We start from the raw sequence: 21,353 nt of genomic DNA on the forward strand, positions 1-21,353 counted from the left end.
AGTGCTCCTCACTCTCACCCCCCACCCCCTCCCCACCCCTGTTAACTCTGTGTTCTCCAGCCAAAAGAGTTGCCTGCTGCACCCTCCAAATGATGTGAGAATCTGGATTTTCATGGCGTTTCACATGACATCATGCAGGATGAAGTGACAAGAGGAGGAGAAACTCGCCTTTGGGTGACAGACTTTGCCTCCTCTTTCCCATCTTAGGTGGTTCGTGTAAGCAACCTCCACTTTCTCTCCAAACATGCATCCTTAGGAAGCGCTGCGGCGTTAGCTGTGACGTTAATGCTGAGCTCTCTCAGCTCCCCAGAGCAGGCTGAAAACTCCTGAGAAGCTCAAAGACTCCCACCAGAAAAACAAGTTTGCATCCTGACAACAGGTGAGTGATTAACAGCCACAATTCAATAGTATAAATGTGTGTTTTTCACATTTTTATCACTTTATTCTTCCTGTCTTGTGCAATTGGGCCTGACTGTGACTCCTTTTGTATTGCCGTGTCCAAACACATATTTTTACGCTGTTATCATATTATTTCAGGAATGGTCCCGTTCCACTACATTACTATATTTGTACGTGTATACCCTCTTGTTCTGCTCTCTGCTAGTTGCTGCATACACTACTTGAGTAAGACAAACATCTCTATTTGCACCGCTGCTCAGTTTGTGTTTGTTAAGACTCACACAAATGTGATTTTATTTTATGTGCTCATTGTTTAGTGTAATAACTATCTGGACTGTTTGTTCTGTTTAAAGGATTCAGATGATTTTCAAATATGTGAATAATAAAAGTCAGATTATTCACGCTAAGTCTGCTTCTCTTTAATTTTCTCTTAACACTGAGTGTGTTTTCTGCGTATGTGTCACTGGTGCTGTGTTTTTGCACCATCCAGTAGATTTGATCCTCAAACATGGAGTCAAAAACTGATGTTGGATCAGCATCGGTGACCAGCGAAGAACTGGCTGCTATTGAGGATGAAGAGGTTCTCAACAAGATGGTGAGCCGATGATTTGTGACGTTAAATTAGTTTGTGGCTCACTTGTGTTTATCGTATAGAAACAGTGTTGTAAGAAAATGTATCGTTTAAATCTTGTATATTTGCTGCGCTGATGACTTTCTTTCATCACTCTGACACTGAGACACTGAGCCCTTTAACTTAGTCCTTCACTTCAACCAGTGTTTTGTCTTTTTTAGCTGGATACTGCAACAGATTTTGAAGAGAGGCGAATTCTACGTGCCGCATTGAGGGAGCTGCTCAAGAAAAAGAGAGGTCCAATCTGATACTTGCTCCCATGCAAGTTTACCATCGTACAGTCTCCATATTCATCTGATGCTTTGCTTGCGTTCTAAATTCTCCATCGTCTCTCATCAGATAAGCGGGAGCAGGATCGAGGGGCGAGGCAGCAGGACATGAGGCAGCAGGGCCTGAGCAAAGGAGGAAAAACAGGCGGGGCCGTTAGCACAGGCAGAGCATCCATGACCCAGCAGCCACCAGCAAACAGTATGTTCATGAAGAATAGTTTACATTTTATTCAAATGATTTTGAGCTTTGACTCTCTGTATCTTTTTTTAGGGCCTTCAGGTCAGCCCTCTCCATCAGCGGGCAGGTGAGTCTCGGATTTGCTCAGCTTGAGCACGTTTGGGTTCATGAACAATACAAAGCAGATTCTAATCAATCCCAGAAATGGCCTCATAATTTGCTTTTTTATTAACCTTTTTATTAAAACAATGTTGGCTTTGCATGCCAAACCACTTTGTGAAACTTAAGCCATACCCACGAAATGTTTCATGGTGTGAATTGTGTTTCCACTATGAAGCCAGCCCGCATCACTGTCTATAATTATAAAGTATTCTTGTGTGTTAAGTAATCCACCCAATAAGGCAATAAAATCTCAAGTTAAAAGATGAGATGAGCCATACTTTCTGTACATGCGGTGTGTATCTCCTTGTCTTCATTTCTTCTCCTCAGCGAGGCCAGTCCTGCTGTAACCCCAGCTCAGAAATGTCCTCCTGCTGCAGCACCCAACGTAAAAAATGTCAAACAGATGCTTCTGGACTGGTGCAAAGCCAAAACCGAGCCATATGAGGTAAACATGCCTTGACTCTCTTTGTGTTTGAATTATTGCCCAATGGAGCTTTACATAGCTCCTTATGGCTCTTTTTTTTTTTGCCACGCTTTCTTCTAAATGTAATTCCCTGTGGCATGAAACAGGGGGTGGACATCCATAACTTCTCCTCAAGTTGGAAAGACGGTATAGCCTTCTGCGCCTTGGTGCACCGCTTCTTTCCCGACGCGTTTGAGTACTCAATCCTCAACCCCAACAAGCCAAAGGAAAACTTCCAGCTGGCTTTCGACACTGCAGAGTGAGCTGTCATTCCTTATATGAAGAGGCTGATGCATCTTGTCTGGAACAAGCTCCAGCAGTGCAGTGCAGAAAGAAAAAAAAGACTTCACAGTCCTGTGTCATAGCTTGTCCCAATTGTTTGTCAGTGTCTCTCTCTCTCCCTCTCTCTCTTTCTCTGCAGGAGGCTCGCTGGCTGCTCCCCTCTGCTGGACGCTGATGACTTAGTCCGGATGCAAGAGCCCGACTGGAAGTGTGTGTTCACGTACATCCAGGAGTTCTACCGCTGTCTGGTGGAGAAAGGCCTGGTCAAAACCAAAAAGCGAACGTAGAGTCTGATAGCGTTCATGATTGGCAGTGATTATCAATATTTACAATGAATGCACATATGCATGTGCTGAGGTCCAATATATATTATTATGCATCTTTTTTCCAAGTAAATATTAACATTTTGTATGATTATTTAGTACTTGATGTATCGGGCTGACGCATTATGTTACTGTCAGAGCACCACATGTGCAGTATTTGTAGGTTTGTATATGCAGGGACTTGTGAGTGTCTGTGCTCTCAGTGGACAGCTGGCTCTTGGGATCAGTACATTCCACTGAGATTACACATCTGCAGTAATCCCCGTCAGAGTCATCGAGACTCTGGGAACAAATGTTATCATTTGTTCATTTGCAATAGGCGTTAGCCTATTGCAGACAAATGTAATAAATGTCCATCCCATTATACATGCTGTTGTTGTCTTACTATAACTGATGATTAGACTAAATCATACTATAGATACTAAAGTGATTTATTTGCCTGATACTTTATTCAGCAACTTCTTTGTGTGTGTTGTTTTTTTTTCTCCAAAACTATTCAGCCAAGACATTGTAAATGGTTCAGATTTGTGTTTGGCTTCAGCTTGATTCAGGAATTAGGACTAGCAGCCAGCTATACAAGTATGGAGCCAAATCCAGTCCAAATGTTTTGTCAGGGGCCGGAAGCAGCTGACATTGGGCAAAGGCGGGTCGCCAGACTATCTCAGGGCTGTACAGGTCACGTGCTGAATAATGTATGAACTAAACTAGAGCTAAAGGTACTACAATAATAATTATAGTAATAATAATAACGCTTACAGTTGAAAAAATGAGGATAATATATTAATATTGACATTACTACTTTAATACATTGTTACGTCGGCACTACAATTAAATGTATAATCTCTCCACACAAAGGGTTTATTTGCAGCCTACTTCATTGATTGCATATCACAGATAGCTTTGCCGGACCGACACTTTAATATTGGCATGCTGATCAATCCCCCACCAGTGACGCACTCATGCCATATTAATGCGTCACCGAGAGGACTGATGCTCAATTATTTCTGACCGGATGCACTTTGGCAGCTGATTTTTGTTTCTCTTTTCCTGCCCCTGCCCGCCCCCTCGGGTGGAGAGAGAGAGAGAGAGAGAGAGAGAGAGAGAGAGAGAGAGAGAGAGAGAGAGAGAGAGAGAGAGAGAGAGAGAGAGAGAGAGAGCGCGCGAGCGTGATGGGTCGCTGAACGGCCGGTGTGCAGGAGGAGGGTGCAGGCGGGGGATGCTGACGGAAAAGTGCACAGCTGTCCCGCTATGGACAGTGACGAGTAGGATGAGGTGTGATCAGCTGTTGTGTCTCTGCGGAAACCCCAACATGAAAGAGACCGCTCGCATCACCCGTGACCGCCTCCTGTCTTGACAGCCCCGCGGCGCGCGGGCTGCACCGTGACGGAGGCGTCCGCCCAGGCTCCCGTCGGGTCGCATCCGTCCTCACAGGCTGCTGGGGCGGACTGTCTGCGGACCGTACATCGCGGCGAGCCTTTGTGTCACATCTCCGTCGCGTTGATTGGCGTGCGAGACGAAAGCGGACCGATGCTGTTCCCCTCTGTGAGATCACCTTTGCGGTTCACCTTGGAAATGGAATTATAAAAATGAGAAATCGCAAACACGCCTGAATGGTAAGACACATATATTTCACCAGGATGGTTTTCCCCGCAGCTGCGTTTTTGTGTTGCATTTGCATGTTTAATTGTGCTGTGTGGTGTTCTTCGCGAGCCCATGCTCGCCACCTTTGAAGATAATGGAGCTGTTGTTCAGACTTGCAGGCTCATGGACTATGAAATGTGGAAAAAAAAAAAAAGGGCCACTTGTGCTGCTCTGAAAGTTGCCTTTTCACTTTTAAAGTGAATTCATTACCAACCTGCTTATCGCCATTAGCCAACGCTCTGCTCGGGTTACAACTGTGGTCACATGAGATGCTATGGTATACTGAGATGTCCTCATTTGCATTTCATGAATGATTAACAGAGGTGTATAATTTCTGAGTGGGAGAGCACATAAACAAGATGGTGGGAGAGGCCCTTCTATCTTCCTCGTGACCTACACTGTGTGTTGACATTGTGCTTCTTTATCTGCAGCTGTGTGTGAACTGTGGCCCGAGACAGAGACTAAATGTGTGACGGCATCCCGCTTCACCCTGTGATGCCATGATCACCCACAATTATGTCTTGTGCTTCCTAAAAAGGGTCAGAAGGCTAATTAATGTTGCTAGGCAACACGGATATATTCTAGGATGGAGGTACAAAGTTAGTTCCTCGGCCCACTGGTGGGAAATAATTGGGTACATTTACTCCGCTACATCTATCTGATCATTCTAACAGCAGATTCAAACTACTAATGTCAAATCTAATCCATGAATCCACTATGCTCAGTCTGCAGTATTATGTCACCTTACACAACTGCAACAGAAGCAATTAAGCTTGCACATAAATGCATCTATTGTTATCATCCAATGATATTCAAGTTCTGAAAAAGCTTAATGAGGACTTTTACTTTTGGTACTTTAAATATCTTTTGATGCAAAACTATTTGTATGCTTTACTTCAAATGCAAGACTTTCACTTGTAACAGAGATGTGAACACTTCTTCCATCACTGCCTTTGCCTACTCATGCCAACATCAACAGTGATGCCTGGCAGGCAGCGTGATATTGTGATGCATTCTCTCAGCTTCCACTCGTTGCTGTTGCACTGGTGTGTCAAGGACTCACTGACTGGTTGTTGGGTCCAAGACATGATGGAGGGAAAATAACGCTCTCTGCAAGCATTGCTTTGTCAAATTGCCTTTTCTTTCTAACACTTGGAGGATAAATGTAATAAGTATCCACACACTGTGTGTTGCAGGTTGATGGATATCATGCAGCAGAAACAAGTCAGCCCTGACCCTTGTGGACCCAAAGTGCAACCTGGACCCTGCATGTTGATCCGAGTCGGTCCGGCTTCACTTCCACAGTTCACCATCCAGGAAGCACCTCACATCAGCCCATCGGAGGAGCTCAAAAAACAACCTGGATTGAGCACCATGCAGGCCGCAGCTGCACCTGTAAAGGTGACGGACCAAACGCAGTCAATGCTGCCAAAGTCTGGGACCGCCCCAGCAACACCGGTAAGCATAAGCCGGCCGAGACCGACCGTCCTCGGAACTAAACCGGCTCCAAAATCGACCAGAATCTCAGTGGACCCCTCCAAGGAAATAGATTTAATCCCAGTTTGTATCCCAGGACCTCAGAGTGCCAACGTCCTGTCACATTCCCCGACAGAGTCCTCCATCTGCCGCCACAGTCCTCAGAGTCCCCGCAGCCCTCAGTCTTACACCAGCCAGCCTTACCTGACCCCTAATCCTGGCCTGCCCCATTCCAATCCCAGCCTGACCTCCAGCCTAAACCGAAAACCCAGTCTCAGTCCTCAGCCTCAGAGGGGCCCCTCAACTGGGAGCTCCACACAGAACCAAGTGCAGTCTGAGAAGCCAGGTGGAGAAAACCATGACTTCAGGTGAGAACATTATTAAACACCTTTTATTATAAAAGATGTGGGTTTAAAAGGATTCTGTACTGTGAATGTTGTTCAGGAGCTGTTCTGCAGCCAGCTGTGTCCATGTCTTGTCACATTAATCAAAGATGTCACTCAGAGGAGGAGATGAAGGAGAAAACGTGTCTCGAGGTGTTCTGGAGAGGCCAGCTTTTAGGACTCTGGCATCACGATGAGCTATTTTGTGCGGAAATGAGATTTAGAAACTAAGAAAACAAGAAAATATGTGAATTAGTTCATTTATGATATTAAAATAAACAGCCACCTCTCATCGTATTCATGAAAGTATTTTTAACGTTTTTGAAAGACAAATAAAGGTAAGTTTTTCCTGCAAATATAAAATTAATGTGCATTGATTTTCACGTTAGACGCATTTGCAATGGATGGAAAGAATCACACATCCTATGTGCTTTAAAAAAAAGCCAGTGCTCTAAAATAAATGGTTTATATTCTGAGCGCTGATGACAGTTATTTCTCTGAGGATTACAGCACAGATTATGTCCTCTTTCACTGACAGTATTCAACATCGTGCTTAATAAATCGCTTGCAGCATTTTCACTGTTTCTATCCTCTGACAGGGTGTACATTGTCACATGGAACGTGGGATCAGCTGTCCCCCCAGATGACATCACCTCTCTGTTTGGACCAAATGTTTCAGATGGGAGTGTTGACATGTTTATCATCGGGTAAGCAAGTATTTACACCCGGCTCAGCAGTGCCAGGGAGACAGCCGCGAGTGCCCACTCAGTCATCTGTGTTCATGTTGATGCGTCTCCGCCTGTTACCCATCACTGTCCTTTTTATTTATGCTTCCTTTTTCACTTGTTGATGACATTTCTCTACTTCTCTGGCATCACACAGACTCCAAGAAGTCAACTCCATGATAAACAAGCGACTGAAGGACGCTATTTTCTCAGATCAGTGGAGTGAGCTTTGCATGGACAAGCTGAGTCCTTTTGGATATGTTTTGGTCAGTAAGGAGTTACATTTCTTCGCATCTTTTTAAAAAATTTTTTTTTACTCCTATCCTTTTTTTTTGCTATTATAAAATCTAGTCTTCATCTGTCCCATCCCTGTAGGTGGCGTCCCAGCGAATGCAGGGAGTGCTGCTGCTGGTTTTCTCTAAATTCTACCATCTTCCATTCCTCAGAGGGGTACAGACTGAGAGTACACGCACAGGGCTTGGGGGCTATTGGGTACGTGTGATGCATTGAAGAGCGCTGCACTTAACTGAGATGTGTTACTAAATGTGCAGTGGGTTTGTGTCAGTGGAATTCAGGGGGATGGGGTATAGAAATGTGGAGTGTGTGCGCCCTCCTGCCAGCAGGCGCGTGCATGCGTGGGTGCATATGTCAGTGTGACCTTCCTGTGCGTGTTGATGTCAGCATCACCCCTGGCTGCTGCTGGTGCAGTCTCCTTCCCTTTGAGGTCAGTGCAGCAGCAGGCTGTCTGGCTTTCTGGTTCTGTGACTCGGTTCAGAAAAAAAAAGCATCCTGACTTTGTCCCTGAATACAGATACGGTTGATGCTGGCTCAACGTATTTATGAAAATATGGAATTATTTACGCTAATGGGGTTGCATTTATATAGTGCCTTTCTAGATTTTGGACCGCTTAAAGTGCTTCACACTAGAGAAGAGCCGGGGAACGGAACCGGTATCTGTACGATGAGCCATGACCCGCTCTATCTCCTGAACCACAGCCTCCCCCAAAGGGATCCCTTTTCCAATGTGCCCTATCTTTACCCTTTTTTCCTCATCCTAAGGGGAATAAAGGGGGCGTCAGCGTGAGAATGACAGTGTTCGGCCACCCAGTGTGCTTTCTCAACTGTCACCTGCCAGCTCACATGAGGAACCTGGAACAGCGGATGGAGGACTTTGAAAGCATCCTGCAGCAGCAGCAGTTTGAAGGAGGCACTGCCACTGGTGTGCTGGACCACGAGTGGGTGACATCATTTTTTTTATGTATGACTTTGATTCATTTAGCTGGAGATTGACCACAATGCAGTCACATAATACTCTGTTTTAGTTTTAGTTTGCATCTGAATGTCATATTACATACTCAGTTATCTTAAAAGTCCCAGTATATGATCTTTTATGTGTCTTGAATTTCAAGTAACACATTTTATTTGACCAAGAATGTTACAGCTTCCTTGGGAACATGAAGTAAAATAGATTATATAAAAGCACCTTTACAATTGTCTCTTAGAAGTTAGGAGTAATAGCATCCTTCTTTTTTATATAGATATAAATGTGTCCTTCTGCGGGGGGTTGTTTTCTGTCCCCAGTGTCGTTTTTTGGTTTGGGGATTTAAATTTCCGTATTGAAGACTATGACATCCATGTGGTGAAATGTGCCATCGACAGCAATAAACTGCCACTTCTGTGGGAGCGAGATCAGGTAAGGCTTTTTAAATAATTCGCCCCATGACTTTTCTTGAAGGCTTTACACGCCACCTGTTTGTCTTTTGATTATCAACTAAGACCAGCAGAGGGCGCTGTAGCACAAAGTGAACAAACACCCACTTCTGCCAGGGTGACTGAAATTCATCCTGATGTGTGAACTGCTTTTTCCTTTCCCATCATTTCCACAGCTCAACATAGCAAAAAACACAGAGTCCATCCTTGAAGGCTTCATTGAGGGACCACTCAAATTCCCACCCACCTATAAGTTTGATGTGGGCACTCATACCTACGACACCAGGTTGGCTCAGTTGTAAACTTCCCCATCATCATTTATTTCGCCTGTTAAACTGTTGCTGTCCATTATTCATTTTTGACTCATCTTCTGTCAGTACAAAAAAGAGGAAACCTGCCTGGACAGATCGCATCCTCTGGCGCCCTCGTCGTACCGGCTCCCCAGTTCCTACCCACAATGCAGCGCTGCAGCGAGGTCTGACTTCGTGGTTGGGTGGGGCGACTAAAGTGACTCAGCATGTGTACCGAAGTCACATGGGCTACACCATTAGCGACCACAAGCCTGTTTCTGCCTTATTCTCACTGCAAGTGAGGCAATATTTACTTAAATTACACAATAGTGTAAAACCATTACGATAACATCTTTCTTTGTTTGCTTTCTTCTGTTTTATGTAACTTCTGTTTGGTCTTTGTTCTAGTTCCCATTCAAAGTGGATATGCCCCTGGTGGAGCTGCAGGTAAACAAGGAATGGTGTAAAATTTCAGACGCTACAGTCAGATTCACTGTTGCATTGACTTATCAGCGCAGCTCATGGGACTGGGTAGCAATATACAAGGTAATACATTCACTAATTGTTTTTGCTCAAAAGCTCAGGACACATTTTTACAATTTGATGGCCAGCGTCAGTGTTGAAAATTCTGTCCATTTGTTGCATCTGCACAGGTTGGATTCAGACATTACAAAGATTACCAGGCATACATATGGGCCAAGGGAGAGCATGTGACCCAGGTCAGACACTCAAATTCACACATTTAATTAGTGCAGCAGCTGAATTCAGGGTTCACACTCATTTTCCGTGAATTTCTTCATTAGGTAACATTTTTAGAGGAGGATTTGCCGAGAGAGGACTGTGAATACATCCTGGGTTTCTACAGTAATAATATGAACAGCATTGTTGGACTGTCAACACCAATACAGGTAATACAAGTCAGATCTCACTGCTTCTTATAATTTATTCATCAATTGCTATGCACAAATATATGGTATGTGTATGTATGTGGACACCCAAGCATTACAGACATATGTGACTGTTGCGAGAAACCTCCACTCTTCTGGGAAAGATTTTTTGGACCTGGCTACAGGGACAAGAGGGTCACGTCTAGTTAGTAACCCCTAATATTTAAAGCTCACGTGAGCTGGTTGGAGGAGGCTTTGACCTGGGATGGTTGTGGGCATCTCACGTGACAGTTTTCGGAAGTTTCAGCAAATCTAGGGTTATCTAAGACACCCGACTCAAGTTATTTGGTCCCATTCTCAAGCAAGTCGGGTCAGGTCACTCCACTAATACTTTTATGGGGTCCGAGTCAGGGCTCCATACGCAGATTCGCCAAGTTCTGGCACACCAAAATGAGTACACCAGTGTGACAGGAAAGAGCTGCCACGAAGCTAACTACACTGTGTGCTGAAGCATTAAGATGTCCCGAATTCAGTGGTAGAAAGTACATTCACTCAAAGACTGTACAATTTAAAAAAAAGAGTAAATTAATCCAAATCAATCTGTAGAAAATATATCAGCAATGATGAGTGTGTATGGAATATGATGCATTGGCTTAGTTTAACCTGTCTTTCTACTTTGTATAGTTTCTCCCTTTGCTAAAGTAAAGGATATGACGAGGTGTACTCAAATACTTTTGCTCATATAGTTACCTTTATCGCAAACTCGCTCATATCTTCTCTTGATTTCTGTCACCTCAACAGATCAACATTCCAGTCCACAGCCCCACCCCGCATCGCTCCGACTGCTCTGACGCCAGCTCAGAAGACGACAGCACTCTGGTTCTGCTGGTTCCAAACTCCCGCAGCCCAAGCCCTAAAACCGGAAAACACAACCATCGGCATCGACGCAGCCGCAGCCCGGCTGTCTCTGCCCTTTCCACCAACCCGCTACCCTCCCTGCAGGGCCTCGGCCTCAGTCCTCGCTCCAAAGAATGCCAGACATGCAGCCGCTCTCCTGGCTCTGCTGCGAAGAAGGAGCGGCTGGTCTCCCCCGACACCACGGTGTCCCCCGCCATCAGCCCTCTCAGTCCCCGCAGCCCCGTGTCTCCGGGCGGCGGGGTGACCGCACCGGAGGCCCTGATCGCTGCCATCTTAGGGGAACACAGACCAGCTCAGATTAGCCCCACGGGGGCCAAACAGATAGGGAGGACAGGGGAAACAGACACTGCATAGAACATAACCAACAATAGCTAGACGGAGGTGCTGTACGATGGGAGCAAAGGCAATACCCATGCATTAAGTGTCTGATCCCACAACGTGGCTGTGCTCGTAGAAGCAGCACATTCAGTGACTCCTTGTGTAGTTTGTAAACATTCCACATCGTAGCCATGCCGTTCTGTTTCTGAATCTACCATTAAGGCATACACTATGTGTATCTCGGAGTCAAAGATGTGTCCAGACTCCCGACGCCAAGTGCTTTTATAGACTCATAAGTTATATCATACGTAAAGAAACCTATTGAATGTGAAACCAAAGTCACAGTAAACCTGTGATGGATGTGACCAGTGATTACTGACAGCAATATGGATCCACATAGACAGTCTCATATCAAAATAAGGACCCTGGACCAGACATATTGATGGTGTCATAGTTCACGTGAAAGAGTGTGTGTGTGTGTGTGTGTGTGTAGGAAAATGTGTTAAAACAAATATCTGATGATGGTTTAAACGTTTAACTCTACAGTTCTTGGTCTGTATTCATAAAATGAATCTAATGTATCAAAGAAGAGAGATGGAGCATTTCACCACCTCAGTCAATCTGAAATGTACATGTTTCCGTGTGACTTGAACAGTAAATCTTAGAACAATGCTCTTTTTCTTAGCAGCTGTTCTATAGAGATCAGTGAGTGGGTGTTAAGGCTAATGTGTTTATTTTTGCTTCAAGGAAGATATGTGGCATGTATTTATTTGTGTGAGTGTGCAAATAAAACAAGTAAAACAAACAATATTGTGTGTAATTCAAGTCATAAAATGACAGAATACTTACTTCAGGACAGGAGAGGGAAAACAGCTTGTCCAAAATGAAACCATTGATGCGTTGTTGATGACGCTTCATGCAGCAGACAAATGCCATGAAATAATCTGACCATTTTTAAGACAACAAACTGTCAATCTTTTGAATTGTTCATGCAATTAGTCGAGACAGAGCAGATCTTTAGCACAGTTGAGGGTTTGCATTGATATTTGTTATCCAGCAAATCACATCAATAAAAAACAATATAAAAAACAAAGATGAACACAAAAGACAAGACAACAAAAATATTGCACACACACATATTGGGATCATCCACTGATTAATGCACGCCACCTGATGAGCAATATAAGGCGTTTAATCCCAACTGTATAGTTCACAAGTAGCTGGCTGCAGGAAGTCAAGGAGGCAAACCTGAATCATTATTACAGATCCCCTCAAACAACTGCCACTGAGTGTCTTTTTTCCTCTCCACATAATGAGCAGAAATGTGTGATTCCTATGAGGTTTGTAAGTTAAGGAGATGAATACTGATGTGAAATAGTACTCTCACCCCGAAAGGCTTCTAAAAACCATTAAAATAGGCAAAATGGCTGATATTTTTACCTTTTAATACTTTTAAAATAAATGTACTCTATATGCACATGCAAATGTACTCTATATGCCTCATGTTTAAAATAAGTCCATGTTTGCAGGCCTGTGAACATCCTGGAATTACGTAAAATCCTGCCTCAGGTCTTAAGCCTTCAAGCCTCTAAAAATCCGTAAGAATCTTAAAAAAACAGCAAAATACTACTGTTTATAACATGATATCTGATGTTTTCAATTATATTTGTGGACTAAGTAGTAAAAAAAAAACAACATTTGTTCTATCTACATATGTATGCTTCATGTCTTCATTTGCTTATTAGTTTTGAATACCATCCTAATGCTTGTCCTGACATTTGTCAATTGTATTGACACTGTGCCTTCCCTTCAGGCAGCACTATTCAAACAAGGGGAAATGCGAAACTTGCAACTGCCTTTTGTTCAAATAAGTCAAATAACAAACACGAGATACTTTCTCCTTTCCATCCTGTCTTTTGGCTAACAACTAATTACTGCAGAGTAACTTTATTTCATTTTTTTTAAACCATATATTTTATTTATTGTATTTATTTTATTGCGTTTTTTTTTTGTCATTCTGCTTTTCTTCGCAAAGCACTTTCAATTGTGCGTGTTGAAATGCGTTATAGCTTTGAATTAAACTGGCTTGCCATCAGAATCCGCTTCATTGGCCAAGAATGTGTACGCATACAAGTCATTCAACTGGATTTATGTTGCTGTGTACATAATCATAAGTACACATTCAGCATAAAACATTACTATTTAATTGACATGTGGTATTTGTTAAACGTATGGTGCAGAGAGCAAAGGGTGCTGAAGTAAGGAGCGACGCCCATCTGCACCACATGGCGAGTGCTCAGCAACAACATTGGCTGCAGAGAAACGACTTGAAGGGGCTGAAGAAGTTGTCCCGTCTTATAAACACAGCTGTCTAGTCCTCATCTTCACTTTGATCGCTGAGCCACGACGTGACGTGACGTCGTCATACAGTGCGCGTAAGCAGGAGACCCAGGTGAAGGCTGTACAACCCGGTCCGGTTGCCTCTCCCCGTGTATCTGGACGGTTAGCTTGTCGGCTAACTGTGTGCTTGTTGGCTAAAATGAACGGACGTCCGAACGGTTTCCATAACAACTCGCTCATCGATGAAGACTGCTTCCTCTTCACGTCCGAGTCCGTCGGAGAGGGACACCCAGGTGAGTCTGTGCTGTGTACCTGCGCGTAACAAAGAGCCCGGCAGCCGCATGTTAGCCTCTGAAACAAGGTCACGTTAAGTTACTGTTCGCCCAGCGTGTTGTTGTGTGTCAGCTACTCCCCCTTCCCGCTGTCAGTCGGAGTAACGTGGACCACCTGGTGGAAAAGTTTCACAGTTACGCGTGTCTCCGACCAGACACAGTCACGAGAAGAACTGCGAAGTGTTCACAGGCTAGGGAGTCGTTCATGTTCAAACTGTGGACGTTAAGTGCGGCTTAAAGCGGCTGCGTGCTAACAACAGTGCTGCTAACAGGTCAAGCTAACATGTGTTACGGTCTAACGGGCGCCCCTGTTAACTGGCGACTTTCAGTCGTTTTCGTAGTTACGACAGCTGTTGAGAATAGGAAGACAACGTTTAGCGTTCCTCGTGAAAGCCGCATTGTTTAATTTGTATATGAGAAGGTTTGACACTGTATTTAAAATGTAACGATACATTATTCACGAGGACAGCTTACTACATATTATCTTGAATGTCCCCAGTTAGCACGATCGCCTGTTAAACCGTAACACCGGTCGTCCAGGTACCGTCGGGTCTGCTGGCGCCTGTCACTCACATGTAGCTCCACGCTACATTGTCCTCCATTAACTCGCTACACGAGGTTTTTGTCTCCAAAAGCAAACTGCACGAAACCGTAAACGCAACCGACGTGTAATTTGTTTAGTTTTTTATTATTAAGTCAAGACCGTGTGGCAATTTGACGCTAATCTACGATGTTGCGCCACTTAAATATCACCTGACTCATCAAGTGTTGTTTCTTCAGACGGAAAACAGAGTACAAATAAATGAGATGCTTTAATGTCCTCTGCATTATGCTCTATATTGTATCACAATCCAAACCATATGCCTTTTTAAAGTATGTTTATAAGTGAATAATACGCCGAGTAATATGCACTTTGACATTAAAGATCTATCTCTCTGTCTCTGTGTATTATGTGTATACACAAATAACCGTCATGAAGTTAGGAGTTATTGCAGGGCTTGGGCAAAATTCGACTGTTATAAGGTACATTTTTAGTGCATAACTTTTTAGCAGCTCGTAGTACAATGGGCCGCAGTTATAAAATAAAAGTGCTTGAGGACATTTCCACTAATTATACGCTTCCATTTGTCCCGTTCCAGTAGCACAACTTTTACTGGTTGAACACGATTTTTTTTTCTCCAAATTTATTCAAGACAAATCAACATATCCGTGTTTGATTAACAAATGCCTCTCCTTGCACCAACAAAAACCATATTAGTGCAAAGTTAACTAATTCTAGATATATTTTGTAGTGGTGTGAAACTCAGCATGATGGATAATCTGTTTGCCAAATTTAAATGCATATTAAACAACTTTTTTAAGAAAATGTGCATATTTATAACTGAGCAAAACTGACACATTGCCATAGTTGCTTTGGTGTTCACAAGAGTTTTAAAAATGATCATGTGTTAACCCGCAGATAAGATTTGTGACCAAATCAGTGATGCTGTGTTGGATGCACATCTCAGACAAGACCCTGATGCCAAAGTAGCATGTGGTAAGTCTTAAGAAAGCTCAGCAGGATGACCATAAAGTGTTCAATGTTGAAATGTCCACACAATCATGTAACATATTGTATCTTTTGTTTTTGAGAAATAATTTGTGATCTATCTTGTGGTTTCTGTGAGGTATAATCCCATTTAAACCAAATTGTATTAGGAATTTGGGGCCTGAATCAGGAACTAAAAAACCCTGCAGGTTTTATAATGCAATTTGATTTCATAGCAGAACATTTTGAAATGACTATAATGTGCAGACCTAAATACTGAAAGACTTTAGTTGGGGCAACTTTTTTTCTGTTTGCCACGACTGTTTAACCAGCGATAAGCAATGCCACCATATTAATGAGAGCTCAAAGCCTTCAAATGTAAAAGTAGATGTCTTTGCCCCGTATACCGCAAGGTGAATTGTTTCATGTTGTGTTGGACCTCATGCAACAAAAGCTTAATATTTTAGTGATAGAGCTGCAACAATTTGTCTGTTAATCAATTTAAAGACAATGAATAACAAGCAACTTTGATAATTGATATGTTCTTAATTCCATTTCACCTCTGTGTTCTTAATAATCTATTAGTTTTAGTCTTACCCTTATCCCTCACACTGTAACATTGTGTCCTCAGAGACTGTTGCTAAGACGGGGATGATCCTGCTGGCGGGGGAGATCACCTCCAGGGCCAACGTGGACTACCAGAAGATTGTCAGGGACACAATCAAACACATTGGCTATGATGACTCCTCCAAAGGTACAGTGATAAAACTTCAAAGCGGTTATTGTAGTTAATTTTTAAATTCATGCAGTTAAAGCATCCCGCTACGAAATTCAGCATCGCTCTGTGCAATGATTTAGGTTTGTCAAGGAATAATAAGTTTTACACGTAGCGCTGCATTAAATCTTCCTTTTGGAAGATTTAATGCAGGGAAAAAAGTGGTCACGGAGTCAATTACCAAGAGCTTACTGTGATTATGTGAAGACTGTAATTTTTATTATTTTTTTCATATCCTAAAGATAGATGTATACTTTATTCCTCTCCAAGGGGAAATTGGTTTGTCACAGTAGCGCGCAAGTTGCATAGAAGACACAAAAAAAGCCAATAAAAAAAATCTGAAATGCAAAATACTCAATATATACAACAAAACGGCAGAGCATATTCATTGAGGAAATTAAACGATATAAATGCAAAGTATGCACAGTGACTAACTAAACAACAAAAGCGGTGCAAGGGCTACTGATGATGTTGAGTCAATTGAAGTCTAATAGCAGTGGGCAGGAATGTTCTCCTGTATCGGTCCTTGTGACAGCGGACCTGGATGAGTCTGTTGGAGAAAGTGCTCCGGTGTCCTTGCTGTAGGTGGTTGAGATGTCTGGGTTATCCAATATTGACAAAGTGTCGAAGTGAGTGTCTTGGTGAGGATTGACAAATAAAACTGTTTACTGAGGTTCCCTTGTCTTGTTCTACAGGCTTCGACTATAAGACCTGCAATGTGCTGGTGGCTTTGGAGCAGCAGTCCCCCGACATTGCTCAGGGTGTTCACCTGGATCGCAAAGAGGAGGATGTGGGAGCTGGTGACCAGGTGTGTTGAGTGTTCATATAAATGTGTGTCTCTGTTAGCTCCACAGATGGGCAACAAGAAATGTGGCAATAACGAAGTTCTTGATGATGTGTTACTTTTACGTCTTTATGATGGGATTTGTGACTTTACTTGTCACAGGGTCTGATGTTTGGATATGCCACTGATGAGACTGAGGAGTGTATGCCCCTCACTATTGTCCTGGCTCACAAGCTCAATGCCAAGATGGCGGAATTGCGCCGAAATGGAACACTGCCGTGGCTCCGACCCGATTCCAAAACTCAGGTAAGACAAAGAAACGGTGTCTCCACTTCCACACTCATCTGCTTTACCTCCAAAACACTGAATCAGAATGATCTTTATTGGTAAAGTTTGTGCTCTGTCAAGTAATTGGACTCCTTCTGGAGTATTTTATTTTAATGTGTTTTCTTTCCAAATATACATTTTTAAGGACAGATTGCTAATACTGTAGATAAGCTGCGTCAATAATTACTTTCATTATCGGTTGATACTTTTTTTGTTTATATTTAAATTCCTCTTGTTTCCCCCCTCAGGTGACCATTCAGTACAGACAGGAACAAGGAGTCATGGTGCCATTGCGCGTCCACACCGTTGTGGTCTCAGTGCAGCACAATGAGGCTATATGTTTGGATGAGATGCGCAAATGTCTGAAGGTGCAGGTGGTTGAAGCGGTGGTTCCCAGTGGCTACCTTGATGATGAAACTGTATACCACATGCAGCCCAGTGGACGCTTTGTCATAGGAGGACCGCAGGTGAGACAAGAACATTTGAAAACTGTAACTCTTTAATTCTTCTATACAGTCACACCAAGATACGTGAAATAGGCAGATGTTATGGTTCATTTACAAGACCAAGATGAAAAATACTGTTTCTGTCAAAATGAACATACTCATGTCAATCAAAAACAATTTGTCTTAATTGTACATAAACTTCAAAGTCTTGTGTTTCATCTCGCAGGGTGACGCTGGTCTGACTGGGCGTAAGATCATTGTTGATACTTACGGTGGCTGGGGTGCCCATGGCGGCGGAGCCTTTTCTGGGAAGGACTACACAAAAGTAGATCGCTCTGCAGCCTATGCTGCCCGCTGGGTGGCCAAATCTCTGGTGAAGGCTGGGCTCTGCAGGCGTGTGTTGGTCCAGGTGAGTGTAAAATAAATCGCAATGTTGCCCCAAGTCTTTGATCTTTGACTGTACTGAAGATTTGTATTAAGCACTTCCTGTTAGTAGCTCTTTATTTGAAGACCCCACCATCCATGTGTATATTTGTCAGGGTGCCTCTAAAGCCCAATTGATACTGAATTTTAAGGCAGATATGAATAGGAGTATAAAAAATGCATTTAGGATATTCAGCCATAAACACAACATTAAATAACATTAAGTAACACAATAACAATGACTTACTGTGGTTTGGATTGTGTACATAATCTGCTTCAGGTATCTTATGCTATTGGAATTGCCCATCCACTCTCCATCTCCATCTTCCACTTTGGGACCTCCCAGAGGAGCGAGAAGGAGCTGCTGGAAATCGTGAAGAAAAACTTTGACCTTCGTCCGGGAGTCATCGTGAGGTATCCTGTGGTGTCAAAGTCATAGCTTTGAGCTAACAAACATGCAGTTAGGATAATGTATGCTTCGGGTTTCTATAAATTATATTTCATTTTTGTCTCAGGGATCTTGACCTGAAGAAGCCAATCTACCAGCCCACAGCAGCTTATGGTCACTTTGGCCGTGACCTCTTTTCATGGGAGGTCCCCAAGATGCTGAAATTCTGATCCCCGCCTCCTATCTTTGAGCGGGCCTTAGGTGCACTATAGATACACCTGTCTGTCTCCTTCCCTTCTTTCTCCTCCTCCCTCCTCTTCTTGCTCACACACACAGCCACATAACCACAGCCTCTACTTTTACTTCATAAAAAAAATGCCCTTCCTCCTTTACCTATTGGTTCTGTAGACCTCTTGATAAGAAAACAAAAGTATTTCAGTTGCATATATGAAGTGAACACGTAAGTTGGATGAATTGTGCGTACAGATTTGAGCAGTGCTGCCCGCTTTTCTTCAGCTTTGTGACACTTCGAGTTTTGAGTGGATTGACTTGATCGCTGCAGTATATATTTCAACCATATTTATATAGAATTTACAAAATAAGCACATGGGTATTAACCAGTATTGACGGTATTTTGTGAGACATTTCTGGTATTCCTCTTTTTAAATTCAGAATCTCACTGAAGTTTAGTTGTTTAACTGATCAGTGGTTGGAATCCTATGTTGCTTTTTCTTTAATGGCAACATGTTATTTCCCGTTTTGCCTAACTTTGTTGGGTGACTGGCAGTCTCGCATTCTCAATTAATACAAAACCTGCTCATCTTCCTCATTTGTGCTGTCCCTTCAGGCCATTTTTTTCTGACGTTTTACAGAGAAGTCAGAAGCTGCTAATGACCTTGTGCTTATGTTGGACTGCGCCATGAAATCACTAAATTTTTGTAACTTATTTTGTTAGTTTAAATGTCATGTGAATGTTCCATGTAATGTTAAAGGTGTCATTGTTCCACTGACCAAGATAGAGACACGGCGCGGTACTCACTTCCCCCTACCTGAGACTGACTCCGGGTGTAGCTACAGAGAAACCCGGCTCCGTCAGCTCTGGGTAGGGGCGGCCTTCATTCCATAGCTAAGTCATACTTTCATTTGGAGAATGGTGTTTGACTGTTAGAGACTTAACAGTTTGACCAACAAGGATGGACAACTGAGTGACGTGTGCCACAAGGTTTTGTATCCAAAAGCTGCTTTTCTTCTCAGTCGCACGTTTTGTCCCACGGCTCTTAGTGGCAAGAGCTGCTGTGGGAAGCTGGTTTAGGCAGAGAGGATTAGTTAAGGTTGGGCATTGACCCCGAGTAGTAGGGGTCAGGATAACTAATCAGGGCATAGGACCCAAACAAATCAGGGAACCTGTACCCCCGCCGAGCGTGGACGCCTGGCCAATCCTAGTGCTTAAATGCTGAGCAGGTTTTGTCAAGAAGAGCAGTGGGATTCATAAAGAGGCTGTCATGACACCTTCAGTCTCACCTGCAATGTGAAAGGTGGATCGGCATGGAAGAACAGGAAGAGTAGAGCCAAAAAACTACCAAGCCAGTACACAGTCAGCGTAGTGAATGTAAGACATCGTATTACTGCTCTCGTCTTCTCAGCAGAGAGGAGAACGTGGGACCATGAGAAATGATTCACAAACATAATCGAGTATGTTTGTGGATTTTGAATCTTCACCTGAAATTGCACGACATCATTTGCTCTTAGTTACCAAAAGTGGGAAGGCCTCTATTTTGATGTTTACTGTATAGGAGTTCCGAAATGAATGTTGAGCTTTTATTTGTATTTATTAATTTACTTTTTGAGTAAAGTCGTTTTTAAAAACATCCTTTAAATTATACCCAAAGGACGGTACAAGTCTCATATTGCCTGATTAGTCCACTTGAAGCATCCTGATTTGTCAAGATCTTTCCCTGCTGTAAACGCTTTTTTTTGTTGAGAGCTAAGTGAGGAGATTCTGATGAAGAGAGAAAAGTTATGTGTCAGGAACTCGGGTCAGATATGATGTTTTGAATACACATTATATGCCTCCAATGCTTCCCCGGTTGCCCTTCTCCTTGACCTGTATCCTCACAATATAGTTGAGTTAACACTAAGCCAGCTTTATCTGTGCTGTGTGTGCAGTTGGTGAGTCTAAACATGTCTCCATTGTGTAGCTAGCTGGCACTATATACCTGCATATAATACAGAGATTAAGATTTTCTTCTTTCTACTCTGATAAAACCGATATCTCATCTTTAATTTTGGCTGCTGTGCACTCACCTTGAGCTGTGCTGCAGAGAAAGCTCAGATAGGATCCGTTAGTGCTGCTGAGAGCCTTTTTAAGTAGTCTCTGTGTGAGTGGTCGTCTGGTGAGATTACTCAACCTCCCAAAGATCTTTTTTACAATATGTTTGCATCCTCCAGCTCCTCCACAGAACAGACCAATGATTGGTTGGTGTTGTACAGAGAAACCAGCCTGTTTACATGGTCTCCTGTGGGTGGTTTTGCAGGATTTCTTTTTGGGGTTTTTTGTTAGAAGATTAGAAGTAAGTCTGTTAGTGTGGCTGCTAAATGTGAAAAAAGTGCCTTTTGTCATTTTCTGCAATGCCCTTGTCCTCTGCCCCAAATATATCTAACTCCTTACCTGTTGAATTCCCCCCCCCCCCCCTCCATGTGTCTACCTGGACATTGCTAATTCTCCCTCTTCAATAATTCATACTGAGGAGTCTGGTTTCTGGTGTTTCTCTCTCAAACCCTTTAAAAATAAACTGCAGTCTTCTCTGTGGTCATTGGCTTCGTGTTTGGCTATTTATTTTGTACCTTAGAGCAGATTATTAAAGTGATTTCTTTTATACGTTGAATTCAACCAGACTTTATAAATAGATGGAAACAAGTTAAAGTATCGAAAGATGACCACATCTTCAGGCTGAA

General features: G+C 43.0%; 3 protein-coding genes across 4 annotated transcripts; all 3 read left to right on the forward strand.

Annotated features, from left to right (window-relative positions):
- Positions 1 to 59: 59 nt before the first annotated feature.
- smtna (smoothelin a) lies at positions 60 to 3,060 on the forward strand. Of its 2 annotated transcripts, XM_068574661.1 has the most exons (9): positions 60 to 94; positions 257 to 379; positions 893 to 994; positions 1,192 to 1,267; positions 1,370 to 1,498; positions 1,571 to 1,604; positions 1,967 to 2,084; positions 2,210 to 2,361; positions 2,524 to 3,060. In XM_068574661.1, the coding sequence occupies exons 3-9, from the start codon at positions 908 to 910 to the stop codon at positions 2,669 to 2,671; spliced, it is 744 nt and encodes a 247-aa protein (XP_068430762.1). In that variant the 5' UTR covers positions 60 to 94; positions 257 to 379; positions 893 to 907; the 3' UTR covers positions 2,672 to 3,060. The 2 variants fall into 2 exon arrangements, with proteins under 2 accessions (XP_068430762.1, XP_068430761.1); XM_068574660.1 differs by having other exon boundaries at positions 89 to 379; positions 890 to 994.
- An 805-nt stretch (positions 3,061 to 3,865) lies between these two features.
- Positions 3,866 to 11,841, forward strand: LOC137783534 (inositol polyphosphate 5-phosphatase K). The gene is made up of 13 exons (XM_068573558.1): positions 3,866 to 4,320; positions 5,545 to 6,192; positions 6,807 to 6,914; positions 7,090 to 7,198; positions 7,308 to 7,424; positions 7,992 to 8,167; positions 8,514 to 8,625; positions 8,819 to 8,928; positions 9,020 to 9,230; positions 9,341 to 9,478; positions 9,586 to 9,651; positions 9,736 to 9,840; positions 10,621 to 11,841. Exons 2-13 carry the CDS (start codon positions 5,549 to 5,551, stop codon positions 11,089 to 11,091), a joined length of 2,367 nt encoding a protein of 788 aa, XP_068429659.1. The 5' UTR covers positions 3,866 to 4,320; positions 5,545 to 5,548; the 3' UTR covers positions 11,092 to 11,841.
- A 1,521-nt stretch (positions 11,842 to 13,362) lies between these two features.
- On the forward strand, positions 13,363 to 21,211 carry mat2aa (methionine adenosyltransferase 2Aa). Its single transcript, XM_068573559.1, has 9 exons — positions 13,363 to 13,688; positions 15,187 to 15,264; positions 15,887 to 16,009; positions 16,726 to 16,838; positions 16,977 to 17,120; positions 17,390 to 17,608; positions 17,814 to 17,996; positions 18,291 to 18,424; positions 18,526 to 21,211. Exons 1-9 carry the CDS (start codon positions 13,595 to 13,597, stop codon positions 18,626 to 18,628), a joined length of 1,191 nt encoding a protein of 396 aa, XP_068429660.1. The 5' UTR covers positions 13,363 to 13,594; the 3' UTR covers positions 18,629 to 21,211.
- Positions 21,212 to 21,353: the final 142 nt, after the last annotated feature.

Source organism: Clinocottus analis, unplaced genomic scaffold (genome assembly GCF_023055335.1).
Source record: "Clinocottus analis isolate CAN_PGR_092001 unplaced genomic scaffold, fCliAna1.0.p SCAF_13, whole genome shotgun sequence".
Lineage (NCBI taxonomy): Eukaryota > Metazoa > Chordata > Actinopteri > Perciformes > Cottidae > Clinocottus > Clinocottus analis.